The sequence below is a fragment of the Apaloderma vittatum genome, unplaced genomic scaffold (assembly GCF_000703405.1).
Source record: "Apaloderma vittatum isolate BGI_N311 unplaced genomic scaffold, ASM70340v1 scaffold21914, whole genome shotgun sequence".
In the NCBI taxonomy this organism is placed as follows: domain Eukaryota; kingdom Metazoa; phylum Chordata; class Aves; order Trogoniformes; family Trogonidae; genus Apaloderma; species Apaloderma vittatum.
In genome coordinates, this window is record NW_009714631.1 from 17,808 (window position 1) to 38,567 (window position 20,760).

The 20,760-nt window shown below is 41.4% G+C and overlaps 1 protein-coding gene across 1 annotated transcript in view; it reads right to left on the bottom strand.

Annotated features, from left to right (window-relative positions):
• The window catches only part of LOC104273500 (cytosolic phospholipase A2 epsilon-like), a 32,936-nt gene extending 13,006 nt beyond the window's left edge, over window positions 1-19,930 (bottom strand). The window contains exons 1-5 of the mRNA XM_009868848.1: window positions 19,904-19,930; window positions 18,262-18,334; window positions 4,853-4,989; window positions 1,499-1,630; window positions 347-387 (exon numbers count right to left, since the gene is read on the bottom strand). Coding sequence (XP_009867150.1) covers window positions 347-387; window positions 1,499-1,630; window positions 4,853-4,989; window positions 18,262-18,334; window positions 19,904-19,930 — 410 coding nt within the window. The remainder of the gene's footprint in view (window positions 1-346; window positions 388-1,498; window positions 1,631-4,852; window positions 4,990-18,261; window positions 18,335-19,903) is intronic.
• Between the last annotated feature and the right edge of the window lie 830 nt (window positions 19,931-20,760).

Consider the following 20,760-nt stretch of genomic DNA (forward strand, 5'->3'; position numbering starts at 1 on the left):
ATAGTCTCAAATATATCATTAATTTTTAATTTCGGGAGACTTCTGAAATGCATCTTCCTCATTTTTTTTAATGATAATGGTAAACAATATTAGTAAGAGGCATAGTGACTGCAGTTCTTCTTCTCCTTCTCCCTATTCTAGCAAATAATGGGATAAATTACTATCCAGGATGATTCTTGGTAGATAAGGAACACAACGTTTTAGCCAATATGCAGCTAACTTGATAAACATCAGTTGTTGCTGTGATGCTGAGCATTTTAAACTATGTTATACTAACTGCCAGCATGTGTTTCACTGCTTGCTTTTGCAAAGCACAGTTCTTCGGTCCCATAGGGGTTCTACTCACATGCTCTCTGATGCAAACTCAACCTCCAGCATCTCTTGTGTCTGTAAGAGATTAATTTTTATAAGCATTTAATTTCATTTTCTTTCTCTCTAGCCATAGTTGTCAATGATTATTCTGGCTCCTGAAATAGCTCTTAAAATAAAATTTCCCTCCTGCTCTAGCATATGCTAAGATGAGTGAAAGCAATCAACTTAGAGTGATTTTGGAAAGAGTTCTCCCTCCTTCACTAAGCATAATTCCCCAGGCTGACCACACTCGTCCATTCAATGGTGAGGCAGAGTGAAATAGTCACATAGGCATTCCCCAATCCTAAGCCTGCAATAACTGTTGGTGTAAGATTGTCTAAAGTCTTGGTTTTTTCAGGGTAACATTAGGAGAGGACTGATACTCTTGGATAGCAGAAGGCATTCTCAGTTCTTCTGATTGAAAGGACTCCTACAACATGGACAATACATTACCGGTCACCAAACCAGTTAATTAAGACTGTCGGCCAGCATCACCGTAACGCTGGATACCAATACACACCCTATAAGAAAAGTCAGTGAGACGGCCAACCTGTAAAATACCTGAATCAGACATCCAGATCCCATGCTGGAGTCATGATTTATACAGGCACACTGAAGTAATGAGATAGCTCTAGTAATGGGCTATCAATGGGTTTTAGCACCTCGGCATGAATCTTTGTGTTATATTAAGGTATACACAGAAGAATTAAGGGCAGGGTATCAGTTTTTAAGTGAATACTCCCAACATCTTTGCCAGAGTGTGGCCAAACTCACAAGGGTTGGTCCCAGGAAAAGAAATTCTAACAGAAAATCTTCGTGCAATAGGGGTGACATCTTTTATCCCCAACAAAACCACTTTGAGCGACAGAGTTAAGAAAGATGGGGAAAAGAGGGAACTCTGGTGTCAGAAAAAGCCTGCTAAGAGGTTTGAGGAGCTAGTAAAAACCTTCAGGACTATGTCCAAGGTAGGCAGGTAAACCTTGTTAGCTTTGCTGAACAACATTTGGAAGGTATTTTACAGGATAAGTGATGTGAAAACCAATAGGAAACAAATCCTCCCACCTAAAATTACTTTTCAAGAAGTTACTTAGGAGGTAATACCAAAAATATATCTCCTTTCTGTGACCAAGGCAGTTTTATATCTCACCTTTGGATTTAGCTGAAAAGTCAAATGAACAGTTTCACCAAGCTGGATTTTGGCAACATCAAAGAGAACAGTGAAGAGAAGGTCATCTTCAGTGATTGCATTTTCATCATAGACTTTCAGCTCAAGAATATTCTGTGAATGGAGGTACAGGATTAGGAACATCTCTATTTTGAGACCTTACAGAGGCACTAGGTGACATACTCAGGATATTAGGTAGGACAGAAAAAGGACAGAGAGAAGTGAGAGAGCATGCACAACCTTCACATCTACACTGAGCTGAAGAAAGTTATTCTACACCTAACATAGCTGGGTTTGTTGCTCATTTTCCTCTGCAGAGTAATTTAAATGACAAAGACTAACAGAATATTTAATATATAGCTCACATATTGAAAAACACATTTGACCTCTAACTTGATTTGTGGTCACCACTTTCCCCTGAATTGTAGGAAACCAACTAGTGGTCGGCATTTTATTGCTGTTGGTGAAAAAAATAAAACCTCAGAATAGGCAGTGGTTAAAATAGATTAAGGAAGCACCACATAACTACGTCATGACTGCATAATTGTATCCTGTAAATTATTTAACAGATCCCATGGAAATAAATACCATGCAATCTCCAGAAGCTGATGTTTTTATTAAATTGCTGACAAAATGCACAGAAAGTAGCAGAACAAAAGCCTATTTCCATTGTATTACATCATACATCTCTCAGTCTCCTCTTCTTTCCTTCTACTGCACAAATCACCTCCTCTGTAACCTGCCCCTGTGGATAGACAGGAGGGGGAACAGCCCCTGCTATGACTAGTAGGTGGCTGCACATGCACTGACTCAGAGGTGCTAAGAAAACAAATGCTAACAACGGTTTTCTCAGTGGGGAAATAATTCATGCCTCTCTCCATTTATTCAGCAGCTCGTTTTCATGTAGATTACAGGGACCTCTTATCTCAGATATCTTACCCATCAGATTTTACTGAACCCCACTAAGAGGTTCCACGTTTATTAAAGACACATGGATAGGCCTGTGGTCTCACACACAAACACAAAAAAGAGCTTTGTTGCCTTAAAAACCCATAACGAATCACAGGAAGGTCCATAACTAAGTATGATTAGTGATTGAATATGTAAATATATTGAAAGGAATATGATCCAGAATCCAAGTATTCAATTTTGACGTCACCTCTCTAGGAAGCCAGCAAGTGAGAGCTGGCAAGCTGTAGTGACCTTGAGCTTACAGTTTGCTATCAGAAGAACAAAAAGCTGCTCAGCTTTAAGGCCACAGACATAAGTGCATCACACCGTGCTTCAGAGACAAAAACAATTCTGTGTGGGGCTGACAGGGTAAGGGGTGGTTTCCTGCCCACCACGCTTGCTAAGAGGAACGTACCGACAAGAGGCAGGGAAAAGCTGCTGCTGCCACTTGGTTTACAAGCCAGCTGTAAGTAGCCCGTGAGAAGTTATGGACGGTGATGGAGGGGATACGCTTAAAAACAACAGATGGAAGTTTGTAGAGGGCTGACTTACACCAAAGGCAAATCAGTTTTCCAGGATGTGATACTGCAACAGATCGTGGTTAAAATGGCTGACTTGTTTTCTCAGTGACTGACAGATTGATCTAAGTCCCTCAGTTACACCCAGTGAGCCAGGAGGGGCATGTACTGGGAGAGTTGCCCACAACCAGGCCAGGAAGCCCTTCCTCACCAACGGTGCTCGGTCAGATGTTCATCAAAACAGATGCCTTTCAGTAAACACTCCTGTTCCTAATGGGAACCAGCCTGACATACCCAGACAAGGCTTTCCCCTTCCACAGCAACATTGTATTGTAGGATTTTACTGAGCTCCCACAACCTAGGAAAATTAATACTTCAATGAAAGCAGGCAAGGAGAAAACAAGCGGACCAGCAGGCTCTGGCTCTGCTCACAGAGTAATGAGCAATTGCATCGTATGCAGAGAAATCCGTGAGAGCCTTAACTGAGCCTGTTGAGCCCAGACAGCGGCGATGCAGCTGTGACCGACATGTCAGAGCTGCTTCAGTTGTCCCAAATCCCCAGGACACATTTCATGGAGCCCACGCTGAAGCCACAGTGACCACCAACACATGCTGAAAATTACTGGGGCCAATGCCACGTCTTCTCTCCTGCTACACACTTACTGCAAAGTATACATCAGGTCTTCCCAAACGCTACTCCATGAAGGACTAGTTCAAGCAGATTCCTGTGGCTGAGATATTTTTTTTCAGCTGTTACATGTCGTATTGCAGTTTTGAAAGACCTACCAGCCACAAACCATTGCAAGGAGCAGGTGCTCTGGTGCCAGAGTTGCAGATTAGTGGGTGTTTGTTCCCATGCTGCAATGTTTATCCCTTACCTTTTGCCTCCCTGATAAACCTGCAGGGCTCAGTGAAATTGTGCCTTGCTGGTATTTTGAAAGAAGTTGGAATTTTTATAGGTCAGCAGGGAAAGCAGTGGGTGTAGGGCACAGATGGGCAGATGTGTTAAAGCTGAAAGCCATACCAAACAGAACCAGTACCACCTAGTTCTGTGGAAAAACGCCTGAGAACTTGTACCATCTTCTGCAGCTTCTACCAGCTTCTGCAGATACACACGAGAGGGACTGCTGGCTGGAGATCCTGTGGTGCAGCAACACCTTGAGCTATTCTAAATGTTCTTTTGGAGGAGTTTATCAATGCTCAGGAGAGCCAAGGGACTCACCAGCTGATTTGGCACTTGGCAGGAAGGTTTTGTCCTGCCCTACCACCACCACTAGGAAATGGAGGGTGCAAGTTGTAAAGCAGAGCTTGATTGCCTCAGATGTGAAGTAAGCTTGGCTTATTTGATCCGTCATTGATCTTTGTGGACTTCTAGAACTCTGGAGCTGATGCTGTCCTCTGGAAGGAGTGGATAGTGGGACTTAAAAATCTTCTTAAGCTCTAACATTTATCATCATGGTAAAAGCTCAGCTGGTCTTCACCTGCATTCTTTAACTGTTGTTTTGTGACCTTTTTAATTGCAAGCTGTTCCAAAAGCATAGTGAAAAAGCACAGCACTGTGATGTTCCCACTACTTAGCTCATACAAATATTTTATGCTGTTCAATTTATTCTGGAATTCTCACCTTTACTCTTGAAAAGTAGCAATTTTAAAAAGAAAAAAGAATAAGTGGAAAGTGATAGAAGAATATACCAATAGTTGTGAAATAACTTGGCTATCTTTGATACATCAGAAAATCAAATTTAATTTTTCTGCTGCAAATCCATATCCTTGTAGTCCCTCACACATACCTATTTTTATGGTACCCTATCAGACACACAATGACATCTCTGCCCCCAAAGAAAAACAAATACATTCTGCATCTTACTTTTACTTGGCTCTGGATCCTGAAGCAAAATGTTTCATTCCACACTGGATCTTTGCAGTTCTTGATGGTTTTGGTCCGGACAGTCTCAGGGGAAGCAGTAGGCAAGGACAGGCTTACATAGCAATCAGTTTGACTAACTGTGTTTGGAAAGATAAATGGTAACTAACAAATTACTATAAATATCTTAGAACATATTCTTACAGCATCGTGTGAACAGCAAGCTGAAAAAAGGGGGGTTTTTTTCTATTTTCTTAAAGGTTGTTACTTAAGAGCACTCACTACTATTTGTTCCCTCCTGCAGGTGAGAGCTCTGGTCATTACAGCAGAATCAGAGAAGCTACTGCAATAAAGACAACTGGTAAGAAAAAAATACACAGAGCTAGTTTTACTTAACAAAATACATTATTGGTACGATCCCCTGTTTGTTGCAAATGAAGAGATTTCTGCAATGGAGAAGAAAGAAGGAGAAACTTTTGAAAGGGTAAAATACTTACTCAACTCTTTAGACCAGGACTATTAAATACTCATTAACTCTCTGTCCATTCAAAGTAGGACACAGGGGTCTAACTCTGTCCTTTTCTCTCGAGAGGGGAACAGAAGAGCTAAAGGGGGACTGGGTACAAAGGATCTTCCCACACAGAGCTGAAGCCTAGTCTAGGCAATGAGCTGACTGTCCTGCCCAACACAGGATCGCATCCCTCCACCATCAAAAAATACACAAAAATGGCAATGCACTGTTATATTACCCATTTAAATTCTGCACCTTGTATGTCTGTGCAACTAACTTCCCTTTTGTGTGTTAACTTGATGTATGCAGTGTATTTCGTGGTTCAAATGCTCTCTGACACTACTAAGGTGATGGTGGGTCTTTTTTTCAGCAGGGAGCAGTGCTGGACATCAGCTCCTAAGTGCATGAGAGAGTTGTGTCTCATGAACCTAATAAACTGCAAATGCAGTGAAAAGTAGTGGGACTCGTGCTCTCCACATTGTCTTTCATGCTTTCCAGCCCTCTCATTTGGAGCAAAGCTGCTGTCCTTCAGTCCTGCACACTTTTAGACAACGCACCTTTCTTTTGTCTGCTGGACAACTACACCTGTGTATAATGTCACCGGCTCTAAGAATTTCTTTTGTAATCACAGTAACTGGTCAGATCTGGGTGTAGCAACAGGCAGGCTGGTACCATGGGATACATTGTGAAAGACAGCCTGACCAAGAGGGGAACCTGCTGAAAAGGTCTCACAGCATGCTGGCTCCAGTCCCAGCTCTGCTCCAGGCTGCAAAGTCACTCTGGGCAATTTCTTCCATTTAAATTATCTTCTCTTCCTGCACTTCCCCATCAATACAATGGTGATAACAACCATTTCCCTTTGTGTAATCTACTTTGCTATCCCATGATTAAAAAGCATTATACAAAAAAATAACTACTGGTATTAGTATTTCCTCATCACCCACAGGAAGAGTGTGCCTTAGTAGCAATTATGGTATCCTTTCTCTACCTGTCTCTTGGTTCTCATTCCACATTTTCTTTAAACTTATGGTGTAGCCCATGTGGCAATGAACAGGTGTTGCTTAAAGCAATTTATGTAATCAGGCTATGTGTGATTTATCTTTCAAGTCTTTTGATACTGTCTGAACATGAAACATCTTCTAGTTTTTCGGCATGCATTTCATATTTTCTTTCTTACTGTCCACAGTAGAGAAGAAATTACTTTAACATCACAAACGTAGATATCTATAATTATTGTAAAGTAATATTAGGTTATTTTTAGACTTACTGCTGCAATTTTAAAATGCAGAATATGTGCAATGTATCTGTACATAATTTATTGGTAAAGGAAGTGATAAAATAATTTCTTTAGCTCTCTCTCCCACAGTATTTTCTACAATTCTTCCACTGTTTGGTAACATTTGACAAATATAGTATTAATTTCGCATAGTTACTTCCTCATATGGTCCCAGAGAAGCAGGTAAGAGTGAGAGTGTCTGTTTCTTCAGCAACTGTATCTGTCAGTTATGGACTACCAATCTATTTTGTGTTTTAAAGAATTAGTTCGTTTATGGTCTGGGATACCTCTTTGTTGTGCATACTAGCTATGAATCCTGATTTAGAAGACAGGCACTCAATATTTTCAGAGTATCAAAGCAGCTCTAAACTTGTGACCTATATTCTTGTATTTAGACAGAGCTGTGATGGGATCTCTGACCCTCTCTGAACACAACTGACCTATAGCCAACTTGAGAAGTTAGTCCAGTCTTTCGCAAAGTTGTTCACCCTTAACAGCAGCAAAACCCAAATCCCACAGCCTGACGATTCACACATTACAACAGCCCAGGTAGCAACCAACGAGGCCTCAGTCTCACTGTAGCCCAAGACAAGGACATGGATAGAGACAGAGATACTTGAATCTGAAAACAAACCATTACAGCCAGGCCACTGCATGAAGAATAACAGATTATGCCTCAGAACTGTAATGTTGCAGGACTTGTCAGATAGCTTATATATTCAACACATGCTTAGATAAATTTTTTGACCAGATCCCAAATACACAGTGTTAAGCATTAAGTGCAGGTGATGAGGTTTAGCACTGAGATCTCTCGGTATACACTCCCAGCCCTGGCCAGGAACAAGTGGATGCTCAGTGTCTTCCATGCTGCAGTTCTCTTCCACTTTTTCCTCCCTCCACCATGAAAGGCTTTGTGAACAGCTACTAAAATTCAGCATCTCCAGATTGAAGAGTATTAATTTAGCCTGGCATAAGAGAAAGAGCTGAAAGAACTGAGTTTGCCAATTTGATGACAAAAACAAAGACTGTCAACTAACATGGTAATAGTAAGTTCTGCAACATCCAAATGGTAAATACAAATAGGACGATGATCTGTGACACTGAATGGCCAGAGGGAAAGAAACAAAGACAAATATTAGGAGAATTGCTGCAACTCCAAGAGAGCTAGCTCAAGCGAGAGAGATTATATACCCAGATAAGCATCAGAGTGACAGACAAGGTAAACTTGATCCTGCTACAGGAGAAGAGGACCAACCTGGGTGAACCTACAAGGTGTCATATGGAACTGATTCCATATAATGCCCATGTTTATGCTGGAAGGCTATAAACAGGATAATCACATCACACCAATTATATTGCACGGAAACCAGCTAACCGGTTTCCCTGCCAGCCTTGGCTCTCCGGGAAGGAAGTGACAGGACATCCTTGTGTTGTGCACCAGCCCAAGAAATCAATTTCCAGATATCCTGACGCTGCCTCCAAAACAACTCCAAACCTTCTTTGACACATAATAAAGACTGTGAGTTCTTTGGGAAAGTTGCCGCTTTTCCTTTCCAGTCACATACAGCATCCAAGTGACAAAGCCTAAATCCATACCTAGAACCTCCATGTACCATCCCAACAGAATCCAAGGAATCAAGACAAAAAGGAACACCGCGTAACATGGAGAAGCCCACAGAGAGCTCTGCTACAACTTCTCCCACCCACCCCAACCCCTTCGTGAAGCAACAGGGGATAAATTATATTGCCTAATTGGCATTTTGGGTACACTAAACTGTTCTTGCAAGATTTGTACATGCCAATAGAGGCACAGATGTCATTGGATCACCCTTACATATGCTCTCTTTTGGCAAACTGGAACAAGAAATCACATATTTCCATCGGTATGTCCATTTTTTTTAAGCATGGCCACTATTTCACTGGTTCAACCCTTGAAGTGTCAGCCAGTAGGAACCAAAAAGCTGTATATTTTTGGGCAAAAGGTATTATTAAGATGTCAGACTTCCTTTGTTCCACCTCAGACCCTCTTGCAGTGATATGTGGTGCAATCTCACATCTATCACTGGTAAATATTTTTTAGAACGTTCTTTCATTTCCTTTTAAAAATAAACTAGCTGAAAATTAAGTCTTGGCCAGGCATTGACACTGTTGATGCAGACACAGTGTGTAGCTAAAACTGCTGGGCATCGGAAGAAACCATCCTTAGAGGGAAATATGAAGGAAACAGACTTGGAAACAGGCTGCAAGTAGTATACAGAAGTGCCTCAGATTTCAAAGAAAGTGGGAGTGGGAACAAAATCGATACAGAAAGTAGCTGAACAAATTAACTAGCACTCACAAGTTTTCTTTCTTCAGAAAGTGTTTGCAGGAAAGTTATTCACTCAGTAAGGGATCAGAAACAAAATGTTTTTTATATATAGTTAAAACTGGGGGGTTTTTGTCTTAAACATCATTATTTTGACTCAGAAATTCCTTTAACATGCTCTATAAAAATATGTAGTTATGGTACTTGTATTCTCCAAGATTTCTCTGAAAAAGCAGGAGGAATACATCACAGGAGACGTAATCTTTTGCAGGAACTGACACGAAGCTGCAGCACCAATAGTGCACTGCAGCAGTAATTCTAATTTTAATTTTTTAATTCACACTTCAGAGTTTTGAAGCCAAAACTTTGCTCCTGAATAAACAAACTTTACAGCTGGTACACTTCTCCTAGATAGCTTTTCTTTCAAGTAAAATTTGGTACTGGATGGGAAGCTGCCAAAAAGCTTTAGCTCAATATGATAGTGAGGGCAAGGTCAGCTGACAGGCATGAAGTGTTCACCTTTCAGTGGGTTCGACGTATCTGAAACCAGAAAGTATTTACAAATATGATGAGTGAGGTTAAAAATATCTCGAAGTCCCACTTCGAGGAAGAAGCTACCAGTGATAATTTGTAGGAATCTACTGCAGATTCTATACACATAAAAATAGATACCTGTCAATGTATGATGAGGATGGAAGTTATGCCCGAGGAGACAGCATGGAAACAATAAGGTACATCGGGTGCAATAAGTCACCTCATTTGCTCACAGGATGGTTTGCAGCAGCCAACAAGAAGGTAAAGCCGTTGATGCTGATGAATTAATTTGGTAAGAAAAATCCCGTAACTTACCAGGACAACTCACCGGAAGCAAGCATCAGTCAACGTTCTGTGAATTAAATTTTGGACCTACAGGGCGTAACACATGGGTGAAGATTACAGTTTGATTATTTGGGTTTATTTGCTAAAGAAAGAGTTCATTCAGCCTGGATTAAGAGCTTACATTAAGGCAATGGTTCATCCTGACACACATACCGTAACTGGGAAGCATTGCCAACATGCACTTTGCTCTTGGCAGCCAAGTCTTCACATTTTACATCTCTTCTAGAAAGCTGTCACCATCAGTTTCTTTCACATCAAAGTAAGCCACAGATAAACACAGAGCCTCCAGACTGTCTTTTCTCACAAGACTACAACTAATCCTATTTTCACAGTGAAATTAAATGAGCTTGTATTATAGGTGGAGTCCTCCAGGACTCTCAACTGATCTAGGAGTCTCCAGCAACTTTTCTGCAAGTAAGAATGAATGAAAGCTTTAAGAATAGATATATCTGACTTACAAGAAACATTTATACCCAAGACCCCTTTCGTCTAGTGTTCATTCTCGAACTGAAAGGGAACTCTCTTAAAAAATAGTAGTCAGGATTGATCCTGGGCAGATATTTAAAAAGGCAGATGTTAAAAAAGATTGCAAGTTTAATAGTAGAATGCCATGCAAGCACCAGCACCAACACTTGTGAGTGAATCTTACTTTTAACCTTCATTTTTATTGTTTAAAACATTCATACAAGAGAGACAAGCCTGAGAGACAAACCATAGCCTCACGTGGAGATTCTCACGTGTCTTTTCAGCAATGTAGACTGCCACAGCCATGCAAAACTTAGCCTCTCTGCTTTACATCGGCTTCCCACAAATAGCAAATCACATCTAGGTTCTTGGAGTTTATCTACAAGGTAATCAATGTCCTCGGCTCAGCAAAAAGGTTGCCTGAAGCTCCTCTCTGGAGACTGTTGCTGACAAAGGTCCTCAAGCTCTGTGAGTCTCGCCTGTGGGCAAGGCTTTCCCTAGCACTGCTCTCAGTCTTCAGAATAAACCTGCACGGGGAGCAAGATGTGCCACAGGCCTTATCGCCTTGTGCTTGTAGCGTGCAGCTCACCTGACCGGCACTCACCCAGATGTCTGTGAAAGAATGCCAAGAGAGCACAGATGCATAAAAACAAAAGAGGTCCCTGCTCAGAGGGCATGGGTCAGAATGAATCACTGATTACAGATATCGGTCACACTGACTAACGCATAACTGGATGAACTGCAGGTACTGCTGCCTTGATGAAACCAGAACAACCAGGACAGAGCTAGAACAGATTCTGCAGGTTCTTTAACAGTGTATAAGAAAATCTGTTGGGAATCAATGAACAAACAAGCATTTAAATCCATTTTTTGGTAATAAAATACGGAAGATGAGATGTTGTACCTTCTCCTTACCAAAGGAATACCTCAAAAATCCTACAATAAGTAAACGTCCATTACTGATCTTCATATTATTTAAGAGCTTCTTTGATTGCCCAAATAGCAACTAAAAGTGCTGTAAATAGAGACCTGCTGATTTTTGTGGTTACTGTTTGGCATCAAGCAAAGTATCCTTTGGTCTGAAATTCAACACATTGTTGAGCAACACTAAGCAGGATATAGAGTAAAATATGGTCCTTACCAAAGATGATCAAAAATGTCAAGGTACAATAACTTTTAAGACTGTAAGCATGGGAAAAGGCAATGCTCAGCTTATTTTCTTAAGTAGTGAGAAGGTGTTACACAGCTCAGCCCAAAGGAATTTGTATATATGGAAAGCCTGTTCAGAAATAAAAGCACGTGCTTCATCATCATTATCTGCTGGCAGCTTCTGACGTTGCTTACATACATCTGAAAGACACTGCGCGCTAGTCTTGTGATGCCTGCATTATTTATTAGCACAGCACTTTATGAAACACAGCTCACTCTTGAGAAACATCCATTCAGGTCTCCTGGAACTTCCTGAGTGCAAATTAGAAAATCATAACCCGAGCAGAGCCTGCCACTGATTTTTAACTACGCAAGCCAAATGGCAGAGAAGGAGTGAAGGTTCGTGAACTGCTGCTGCATGGACCTATATCCTCGCAAAGCACCATGTGGTTTTCTGCATTGCTGCCATCGTTACTTACTCATTCCAGCTTCTTTTCTCCACCCAAGCTTCTCCCTCGTTCATTTCCATTGCCTCCACCCTTTTCAAACCTGTTTTAAAACAGGTTTTGATGTTTTAAAAAGTTGGAAAACATTTTAAAAGCTATTTCAACCAATTGTGAACCAGAAGCCTCCTCTAAAAAAGAGGGTAATGAGGTCTGCTAGGAAAATGTAGTGCCATCAGTAAAGGCTTTAAAGATTATCCCTGCTCAATGAAGGGCAACAGCTGCAATGCCACCTGTGCTGGAATGGTATTAGAGCTCTCACCTTTGCCTTTGCAATAGAGATGAGCCCAACATTCACCTGTGGTTGTTTACTCCTTTTCCCAGTCCTTCAGCCAGTAATGGGTTCATCCTCCTGTTGCCCCTGTGAGGCTCCTAATGCCCTTGCTGAAATCCTTGCTTTACAAATGAACTAAGGTTTTGAGAAAACTCATCTTCCTCAAGGTTACACCAAGAATCTGAAGTCATGGGAGAACATCACATGTAATACCTTTAACCATCAGAAAAGCTTTCTGCTCTTGCATACAGAAATGCACAGAAGCCAGTACAGCTGCAGGAAGATGTGCGTTTACCTACATACAACCCACTGATACCCAGCAAAAGAGATGCAATTATTTCCACAGCTCTAAGAAGGTGCCCTGACCAAGAATCTTACTAATGAGTTCCTTGGCTATATATAGCATTTTCCTTTGTAGTGGCAGCTTCCACTGTTATCAAGACACAGAGCAGGCTTTTCGTCCCTGCAATTCCTGCCCTGTATACAATGCAATACAACTGCATACAATATACACTGAGCTCTATACACTATACGCCATCATTGCCATCAAAGACTTGAGAAAGGAAAGAACCTGGAATGTCTTAGACTAGAGAAAACAGAATGGGCCACCTGAGGGATAAAAGGGTTTTGCACGTGTTTAGATGGTAGCAAAGACTGAGGGAGAGTGAGAGCAGGCTTGGATAACTTGGGCAGATGAAACCAAAAAGAAGATTGAACAGAAAGGAAGAGAAGTTGTTAAGAAATGCAGCTGTGAAGTTGGTTCACGTAGTATTAACTGAGATTATCTATTCATTTGTTACTCCTATTATTAACTGCAGTTATGACTTTGTTATTCTAAACATCAGGACCAGGATTCCATCTTGACAGGGACCTTAGCAGTTATGCAATTAAATCTTGACCTGATCAGCATCAGATCAGTAAGAAAAGCCCCGCTTCAGGATATGATATCACAGGGAGGAGCTTCTGGTGACTAACAGTTGCTTTTCTACCTGTTTGTTTCAGTTTCTTGACCAGTTAGGAAACCCTCATTCACAGGCCTTGTTGCAATTTCATAGTTGTCCACGTCACTACTGCCCTGTCCTTGTGCAGGTTCCTGTTGCCAGGAATGCGTCCTGAGCTACTTTTAGGATTTCTCCCCATTCATGCACAAGCAGGCCCTATCCAAGCAGCCACTGGCAGACCAGATACCCCAAAAAGGCACCAAACCTCCTTTCGACAGGGGAGATATTTCACCCCCAAACAAATGGGCAGTTAAGGTTGTGGTTTAAGAGTTTGCTATGAAATTACTCAGGAACTGAGATTTAATACTATGGTTAAAGACAAGTCTAAAGTTTTATCTAATAAGAATGCAGAATGAGATTAGCTTGTCATACTAAAAAGGAAAAAAAATGTAGCTGTAGGCCATGCCAGGAAGTTTTCTGGATACTCAGACTTCGCTAAACACGAAGTAGAGTAAGCCAGCAGTTTGAAAGACCTTTTTTTGTCTCCTGAAGGGAATGTTTCTGTGAAATGTGTGTGTAGATGCTACATTATATTTCACTTGTGGCCCATGAAATAAACCGATTTCTCACCGATATGCAGTGTAGAAGGTATTTATGTTCCCTCCTGAAAGATCAGTGAACCCTGTCATCGAGAGAAGGGTCATGTCAAACCAGACTTGCCAGCAAGTGCCGGGTGTGCTCCAACAGGACTGTGCAGAGCGAGACCGGTCTGGGCAGCTAGGCTGAAAACAAGATCTTCTCTGGGAAATCTACACAACGTGGGTCCAGTTCTTGTTACATCGGCACATGGGAGGTGAAATGCAGCAGACAAGTCTCTCCAAAAAGAAACTCTTCCATGATTAAATGGTGGAAGAGCAGAAGAGCATTTAGATATGTTTAGATGGTAGCAATGGACTGAAGAACGGTGGGAGTGGTGGCTTCAGGGGACCTTCAAAAGATTCTGTGAAGAAATGAGTGGGGGGACTTGAAGATGAAAGCTATACCCTCTTCCAGGGACCTTAGCTGGTGGACCAGCCCTTGAAAAATAAGGGGTTTGTAACCACCAATCCCTTCCCACACATGGGAAGCCTTCTGAAAGTTAATCTCCACTATGTCAGCTGACAATAAAAGTAAAGGAACACCATGGGAAGTCACTCAATGACAGAACAAGTTCAAGGCCCTTCAGCAGCAAAGGCAAAACTGATTTTTGTCACTACAAGGATGAGGCAATGAGATTGCACCAAAGGATTTCATGACTTGGAAGCCAGAGGCCAGACAAAGGCTGGTGTTGAGGCATAGAGGTTCAAGGGTAGACTTAAGGTGTTGCTGCATTCATGGGATAACCGTTTTTGGCCTGGGAAGCTGCCAGTTCTGAAGCGATCAAGGCTGGGAGAGCACATCGTGCAGAGTGCACTATATACTCTCACTCCACTCTCGCACTGCTCCACAGGCACCTGCTTTTGGCTGCTCTCAAACACGGGACAGGAGAGACCTTTGCTCTAGTCCAGCGCAGCTGTTCTTGTGTCCCGGTGCATCGTAACGAGGATTCAGGAACACGGAGTGCCCAGGCACCTCAGCTTCTGACTCTTGCTCCTGACACCGCCAATGGCTCCCTGCTTTGCCAGTATCTCAAACTAGCCCTGCTGGATGATCAGTGTTCACACTGTGCGCAATTGAACACTTCTCTCCAAAATCTCCACACACCACCCCATTCAGCTGCAGAGGAATAGCACTATCCAGGCAGTGAATCCAGATTTCACAGAAACAGTGGATGCGTTTATGAAGGTTTCTCAGAGCCATCAAGCTTTCTCAGTTTTAACGCAAGTGACAGCTTCAGTCATGCAACTGTTAATGATAAGTTTTCTGCCATTTCTGGAATAAACAGAAGAGGGAAGTTGCCTCCGTGTAAAAGCAAACCCTAAATAATATTCAGAAAAGTCCTCTTCTGGCCAGCCTCAAGTAGACAGTTCTGCTGCCCATGCAAGGCAAAGAAGAGAAGAAAGAAACGCCCACAATTAATTAATTAGCAATATAAATAGACCTGCTCAAAGAATAACATCCTGGAACTAGGCTTGGTGTTTTCCTAAGACGCTGAGGAAGAGCATCTGGGTTCCTGTCCACTGCAAAGTGAGCTAAAAGATATCAAAGTGAAATCCCTTGGTGGCCTCCAAGTGTCAAGTGTTTTGAGTATGACAGTTAAACGCAAATACTATTTTTGACCCAGGAGCCAGATCTCTGCGCCACAGACCTCACGAACCATGGATCTCTTAGGAGTGGGGCAGGGAAAAGCGTGCTTCGGTGTTTGTGCTGCCCCAAAGCAGTTATTATAGGCCAGTGCTGGGGTCATACTGTCCATTGAGCTGCAACTTTGAACTGGTCTGGTATTCTCACAAATTTTGGAAGAGAAAATTTAGTCAAACTGAAACATGCCCAGGAATTTCAACAGCTTTTTCTTGGGAATGATAGGTACTACTCAGATTACAGTTGCTTGATAACCTACACAAGGTAGGAGTAAACCTTTCCAATTCATGAGCAAGCCTCACTCCTATCAGGTTTCAACACAAATTAGTAGTCTAATTCTTGTCATTATGCCCACACTACACAAAAATACAAACTTTTGTCTGATATAAAGGGAAAAGGTCAGGAGATCATGATTATAGATCATTGCTACCGTTATCCTATAATAAAAAAACCAAGTCCTATGTTATACGACATGTGTGAGATGTAAGGAGGCATGGGCTCTGTGGGCTGTGGTGCTACAGCTGAAGAAAAGCAAAGCATGTTCATCTTTGACAGGCAGTCTTCTGAAAAAACACAGCTTAGTCTAACTAGATTGTGACCCAATTGAAGCACCAATGGTTCTTTGCAGTTTACATTATTTCTGTGCCATCTTTCAACTCTCTGTTCTCCTGTCTCTTGTAACAGCTTTAAAATGTACAGAAATAGTGATTGAAACAAATAAACATGAGCAGGAAACACAATCTTTTCCTAAAACATCTTTTGAGCCAAATATGTTTCAAATACAAACACTTGAGTATGTTAATTATATGAAAAATGCATTCCCATAAAATATTTTAAAAATTTCAATTTTGAGTAAATCCTGGTAAAGTCAATATCTGCAGAAATACAGATATCTAAGCCTAACTAGTTATCTTTGCTTTTTTTCTTAAATCGGTGTTGCTTCATTTGAGCATCTCTATTCATGTGCAATGAAATGCATAGTTTAGCGTTCCTCAATTTGCCTTTAAAGCCTCCACTTGTCTCACTGCCTATAAATACACTTCAACCTAAACCACTGTAAACTCGCTAGAGAGCACAAAGCAAACTTTGCTGTACATGCCAACACCTCTCTCTCCCATGACAGAGGTTTTTTAACAAGTGCCTTTGGATCTCTTCCGCTGATGACTTCTCTTCATTGTTTAGGTGTTAAAACCTTGCTGCACAGCATCTTTGTCAACAATGGAAGGGCTGCCACATAAAGGCTCCTACTATACTCCCACATCAGTTTTCTAATTCAGTGTAACACTTTCTAACACAGTCTCATTTCTCACTACGTGTATTACCACGTGGCACGGCTCCACTAACACGGCTCTGAGGGAGCACACAGGTATGGCACCGGTAAAATCTCACTGGCTCTCTGATGTGCCACAGGTAACTTGCTCCTCATTCTCAGAGGGAAAATAAAATGTGGTGCTCTGTCACACGACACAAAAAGGCAGCTGGGATAGGGAATGGATGAGGCTGCTCCTCTCACAGACCCTGACACCTAGCACTGCTTCTTCTGCCTCTTTCCAGCAAAGACGTTCCTCCACATCTGGCTTTGGAAGCAAACCTCTGGCAATACCAATCCAATTTCATACCTGAATCAGGCAGTCAAACATCTGCTCAAAAATGGAAGACACAGGATAAAGGCTAATAAAAAAGAGTTAAGGTAAATGGCTATGAATTTCTGGAAGTTCTTTGGTCCTTAACAATGTAAAGGCTGTCATTTCCAAATATTGTAAAATACTAAGAAAGATATAAACATCCCTGATTTTAAGGCCAGAGGAAGATAATAAGTTATCTTAGTGCTACTGGCTGTGAGAACAACTTCGTCATTCTCTTGGGCCAGAAAAGAGTTCAGCTGAGATTAAAAAGCCAGAGAGAGACCACAACCGTTCTTTCATTCTCGTCTGAAAATGAGCTATTTTCCAGAAAATGCAGTATTTCTGTGCTAGGCTCAACAGCAGGAAAGCAAGAACTGAATAGCAATCTCCATGCAGATTGCAAATACTCTTGCTGAGTTCGCTTGATCTTAATACACAAAGGTTCATATTCACATCCTTTCCATTGTGTTCCTCTCTTGCCCTTTCTCTCTAAGGCAAATTTTTGAGCTGACCTTCAGCTCGCTTTCTGCCACCTGAGTAACTGTTGAGATATTTCTCTCTACGCTTCTACCACCACCCATGCCATCATGTACACAGGAACATCTCAATGGAACTCATTTTGCCTTGAAAGTCTGGTATTTCAAATACATACCAGTAAGCATTTGACAGAGAGAAAATGACTGACAAGAAGATATGTAACACTCATCTTTCTTTTTCTTTTCTTTTTCAAAGAAAACAGAAATTCAGAGTTGCCTGCGTGTATTTCTGCTGTCTGCAAAAAACTAGTCAGGTGATGCTTATGACACCGAAGCTCTCCTGTTACCCCACGGGCTCTGGCAGCCACTCGTCTCAGTGCTGGCATTTTTGTCCAGAGGCAGAGGTGCAGCCTGAATCTCCGTGCATCAAAGCCTACAACTAAGAAGTCAGAGCTGAATTTGTTCAGCAAAATTGGCTCTGAAGCCTGTCAGCAGTTAAGATACTTCACAGTATGCCACAGCAGACCTTCGGTATTTCCACAAATAGTAACATTCTATAAACTGAAAGATATTGTTTATACAAAACTGTATTCTAAGAATAGTCAACATTCAAACATGCATCAATATTTGAAACCATGGTGACACTTCACATACAGCTACAAGTTACAGCGCTTGCTTATATCCTCTGCTTTCAGGACTGAATTACCAGGAAAGACTGGGATACTCACACAGATCTGCCTTTCTCAGATTTCTCATCCTTATGATTTTCACAGAGAGTGAGCAGCATGGACATTCTTCACTCTGCAAAGAAATAGCAAAGTTATAATCTGCATTAATATTAAATTGTTTATGATTCATGAAATATGTCCTCCCATAAACATGTGTTGCAATGTTCAAAGCCGTGCAGCAAAACTGGATGATGAACTAATTGCACTGCTTTGGAAGTTAAAAACATGTCTACATAGAGTGAAAAAAGAGGTAAAAAAGGGGAAGCATTGCTCTCTGTATATATGCCATAGACAGAAGTAATAATAGTAAAATGGATAACACAGTAGAAGTTTTTAAAATACAATTAATGCTTGCATTACAGGACAGGACATTTTAATTTAAAAGAAAAATAAGCTGGCAAAAAGCATGAGAAGCACCCCCATTAAACATCTATTGACAAAAATAAAGTAAATTTAATTCTCTTGAAGAGTTGAAATTTCACATGGAAAGCAGTTATTTTCTTCAGATAATTTTATTTAGTAAGAATTCCACTTTCTATTTTAAATGTTTATCAGGAACTTTTCCCAGAAATCGTGAAGAGCAAACACATGAAAGGTTGTGAGGTTTTCAGCTACTGTAATCAGAAAGAGGAGAATGAGGGGATACAAAGAAATGCTAGGAAACAGAAACAATCCATGGTAAAACATATAATCATGACATCACAGATTTCAATCTCTTAACTATGCTCGAAACCATCATGACCGCAGAGGAAAATGAAACTGCTCAGTGAGTGAGGCACTGCCAGCACAAATGCATCAAAACCTACACAAAACAGCTGCGGAAGAGATGTTAATGAACCTTACCCACTCAAACCAGGAGCTGGCTATTTGCAAAAAGGGTCATTAGCTGAAAGCACAAGCAAAGAAGGAAAAAGAAATAACTAGGCACAACCCAAACAAAAAAATCCTTGTGGTCATCAGCAAGAAGCCTCTACTTTTATTCATCCTCACGAGGCCATTTCAGTGTTTAAGGGCAAGGGGAAGAGCAGAGAGGACAGTCTTGTTCCTTGCTTTGCACATATACTTTCCACACAAAGTCCATTGCCAGACTGTTCCTTACTTTCCACTCTTTTCCAAAGGATGAACCTGTAGATCCTTAGTGTTTCTTTAACCAGTTTGATTAGACATCCATGCTTTTATTTCTTTAAGCCATGAAGAACCCACATTTGAGTTCTCCAAGCATCAATGCATACTTATGCTAACACACATCCACGTTACAGAGAACTCTAGAATCTCCATTTTACAATAGGGAAGGTAGGGCACAGGATCATTAAATAACTTGCTCATAGTCAAACAGAAGGTTAACTTCAGAGCTGAGAAGAGGACAGAGTATGTTGACTCCCTGGAGTCCAACAGGCAATTTAGGGCTTTCTTTCCTGGCTATGCTCCAGAAACAAAAGAAAAAAAGTAATAATAATAAAAAATATTCTCAGAGATTATGAACAAAGGCAGATCATACTGGCATGCAGAAGTAAACAAATACATGAAGTTGGTCTAACAGGTCCCAAGTCCTCTTCTAGGCACCAGAATCCCAGTTTATCAAACCCACTTCAGGCCATTTTCAGTTTCTAATAAACTACGGTTTGAATTTTCATGCTCTTACCTCACGAGCACTCCAGTACGATCCCATTGTGCTCCCAGCTGCATACAAGTCAGGTACAGAGATCACTTCACTGTTAGAGGCAACCGCTGGCAATGACTCATGAAGTATCTCTGCAAACTATAAGGAGGCACCTGCTGAGGATCAAGTGGCTTATCCCTGCCCCACCTTCCTCACTGCATGAAAGGGAAAGCATGCTGAGGGAAGGGGCGGGAATTTGCTGAGTTTATCTGAGAGCTAAAAACGAGAGGTGTGTGTTGGGGAATGGCTGCACACCCCAAGGTGCCAAGAGTTATTAGCAATTCCAGATAAGGGAGCGATAACGCACAGCACTTGGGCACCTCTGACCTAGCAGCCTAAGCAATGAACAAATGAGATGAGATGATAGCAGCTGCACGTGGGCTGGAGGAAAACCAAGCTCTACAGCACCCCAACCAACAACACTGTGAATGAATTAAAAATTTTCTGCTTCAACGTTTCTTTATTGTCCTTTTCTTCAAGGTACGGTGGGTTGAGTTGCTTAGAGGTAGATGTTGCCTCAGTTTCACTCACAGAATTGTCAGGTGGGTGTTTTCTTGCTTTGAGAACCCTTCCACAAACACAAAAAAGAACAAATTCTCCTCCAAACTAGGATTTAATTAGCAACTAGTTGTTACAAACGTTACGCAGTGTCATCAAATCATGATATAAAAGGATATCCAGTTCCAGCTTCTAAAATATCCCAATGTCTGATATGAAATGACCACTCGAGAGCTGCAGGAGGCGATATCTGTGAGGAGTGCTGCCATCCTCAGGCGATCCGCAGGCATAATTAAACTGATTTAATGAAGAAATGAAAGTTCCCTCAAATGCGGTCCCTT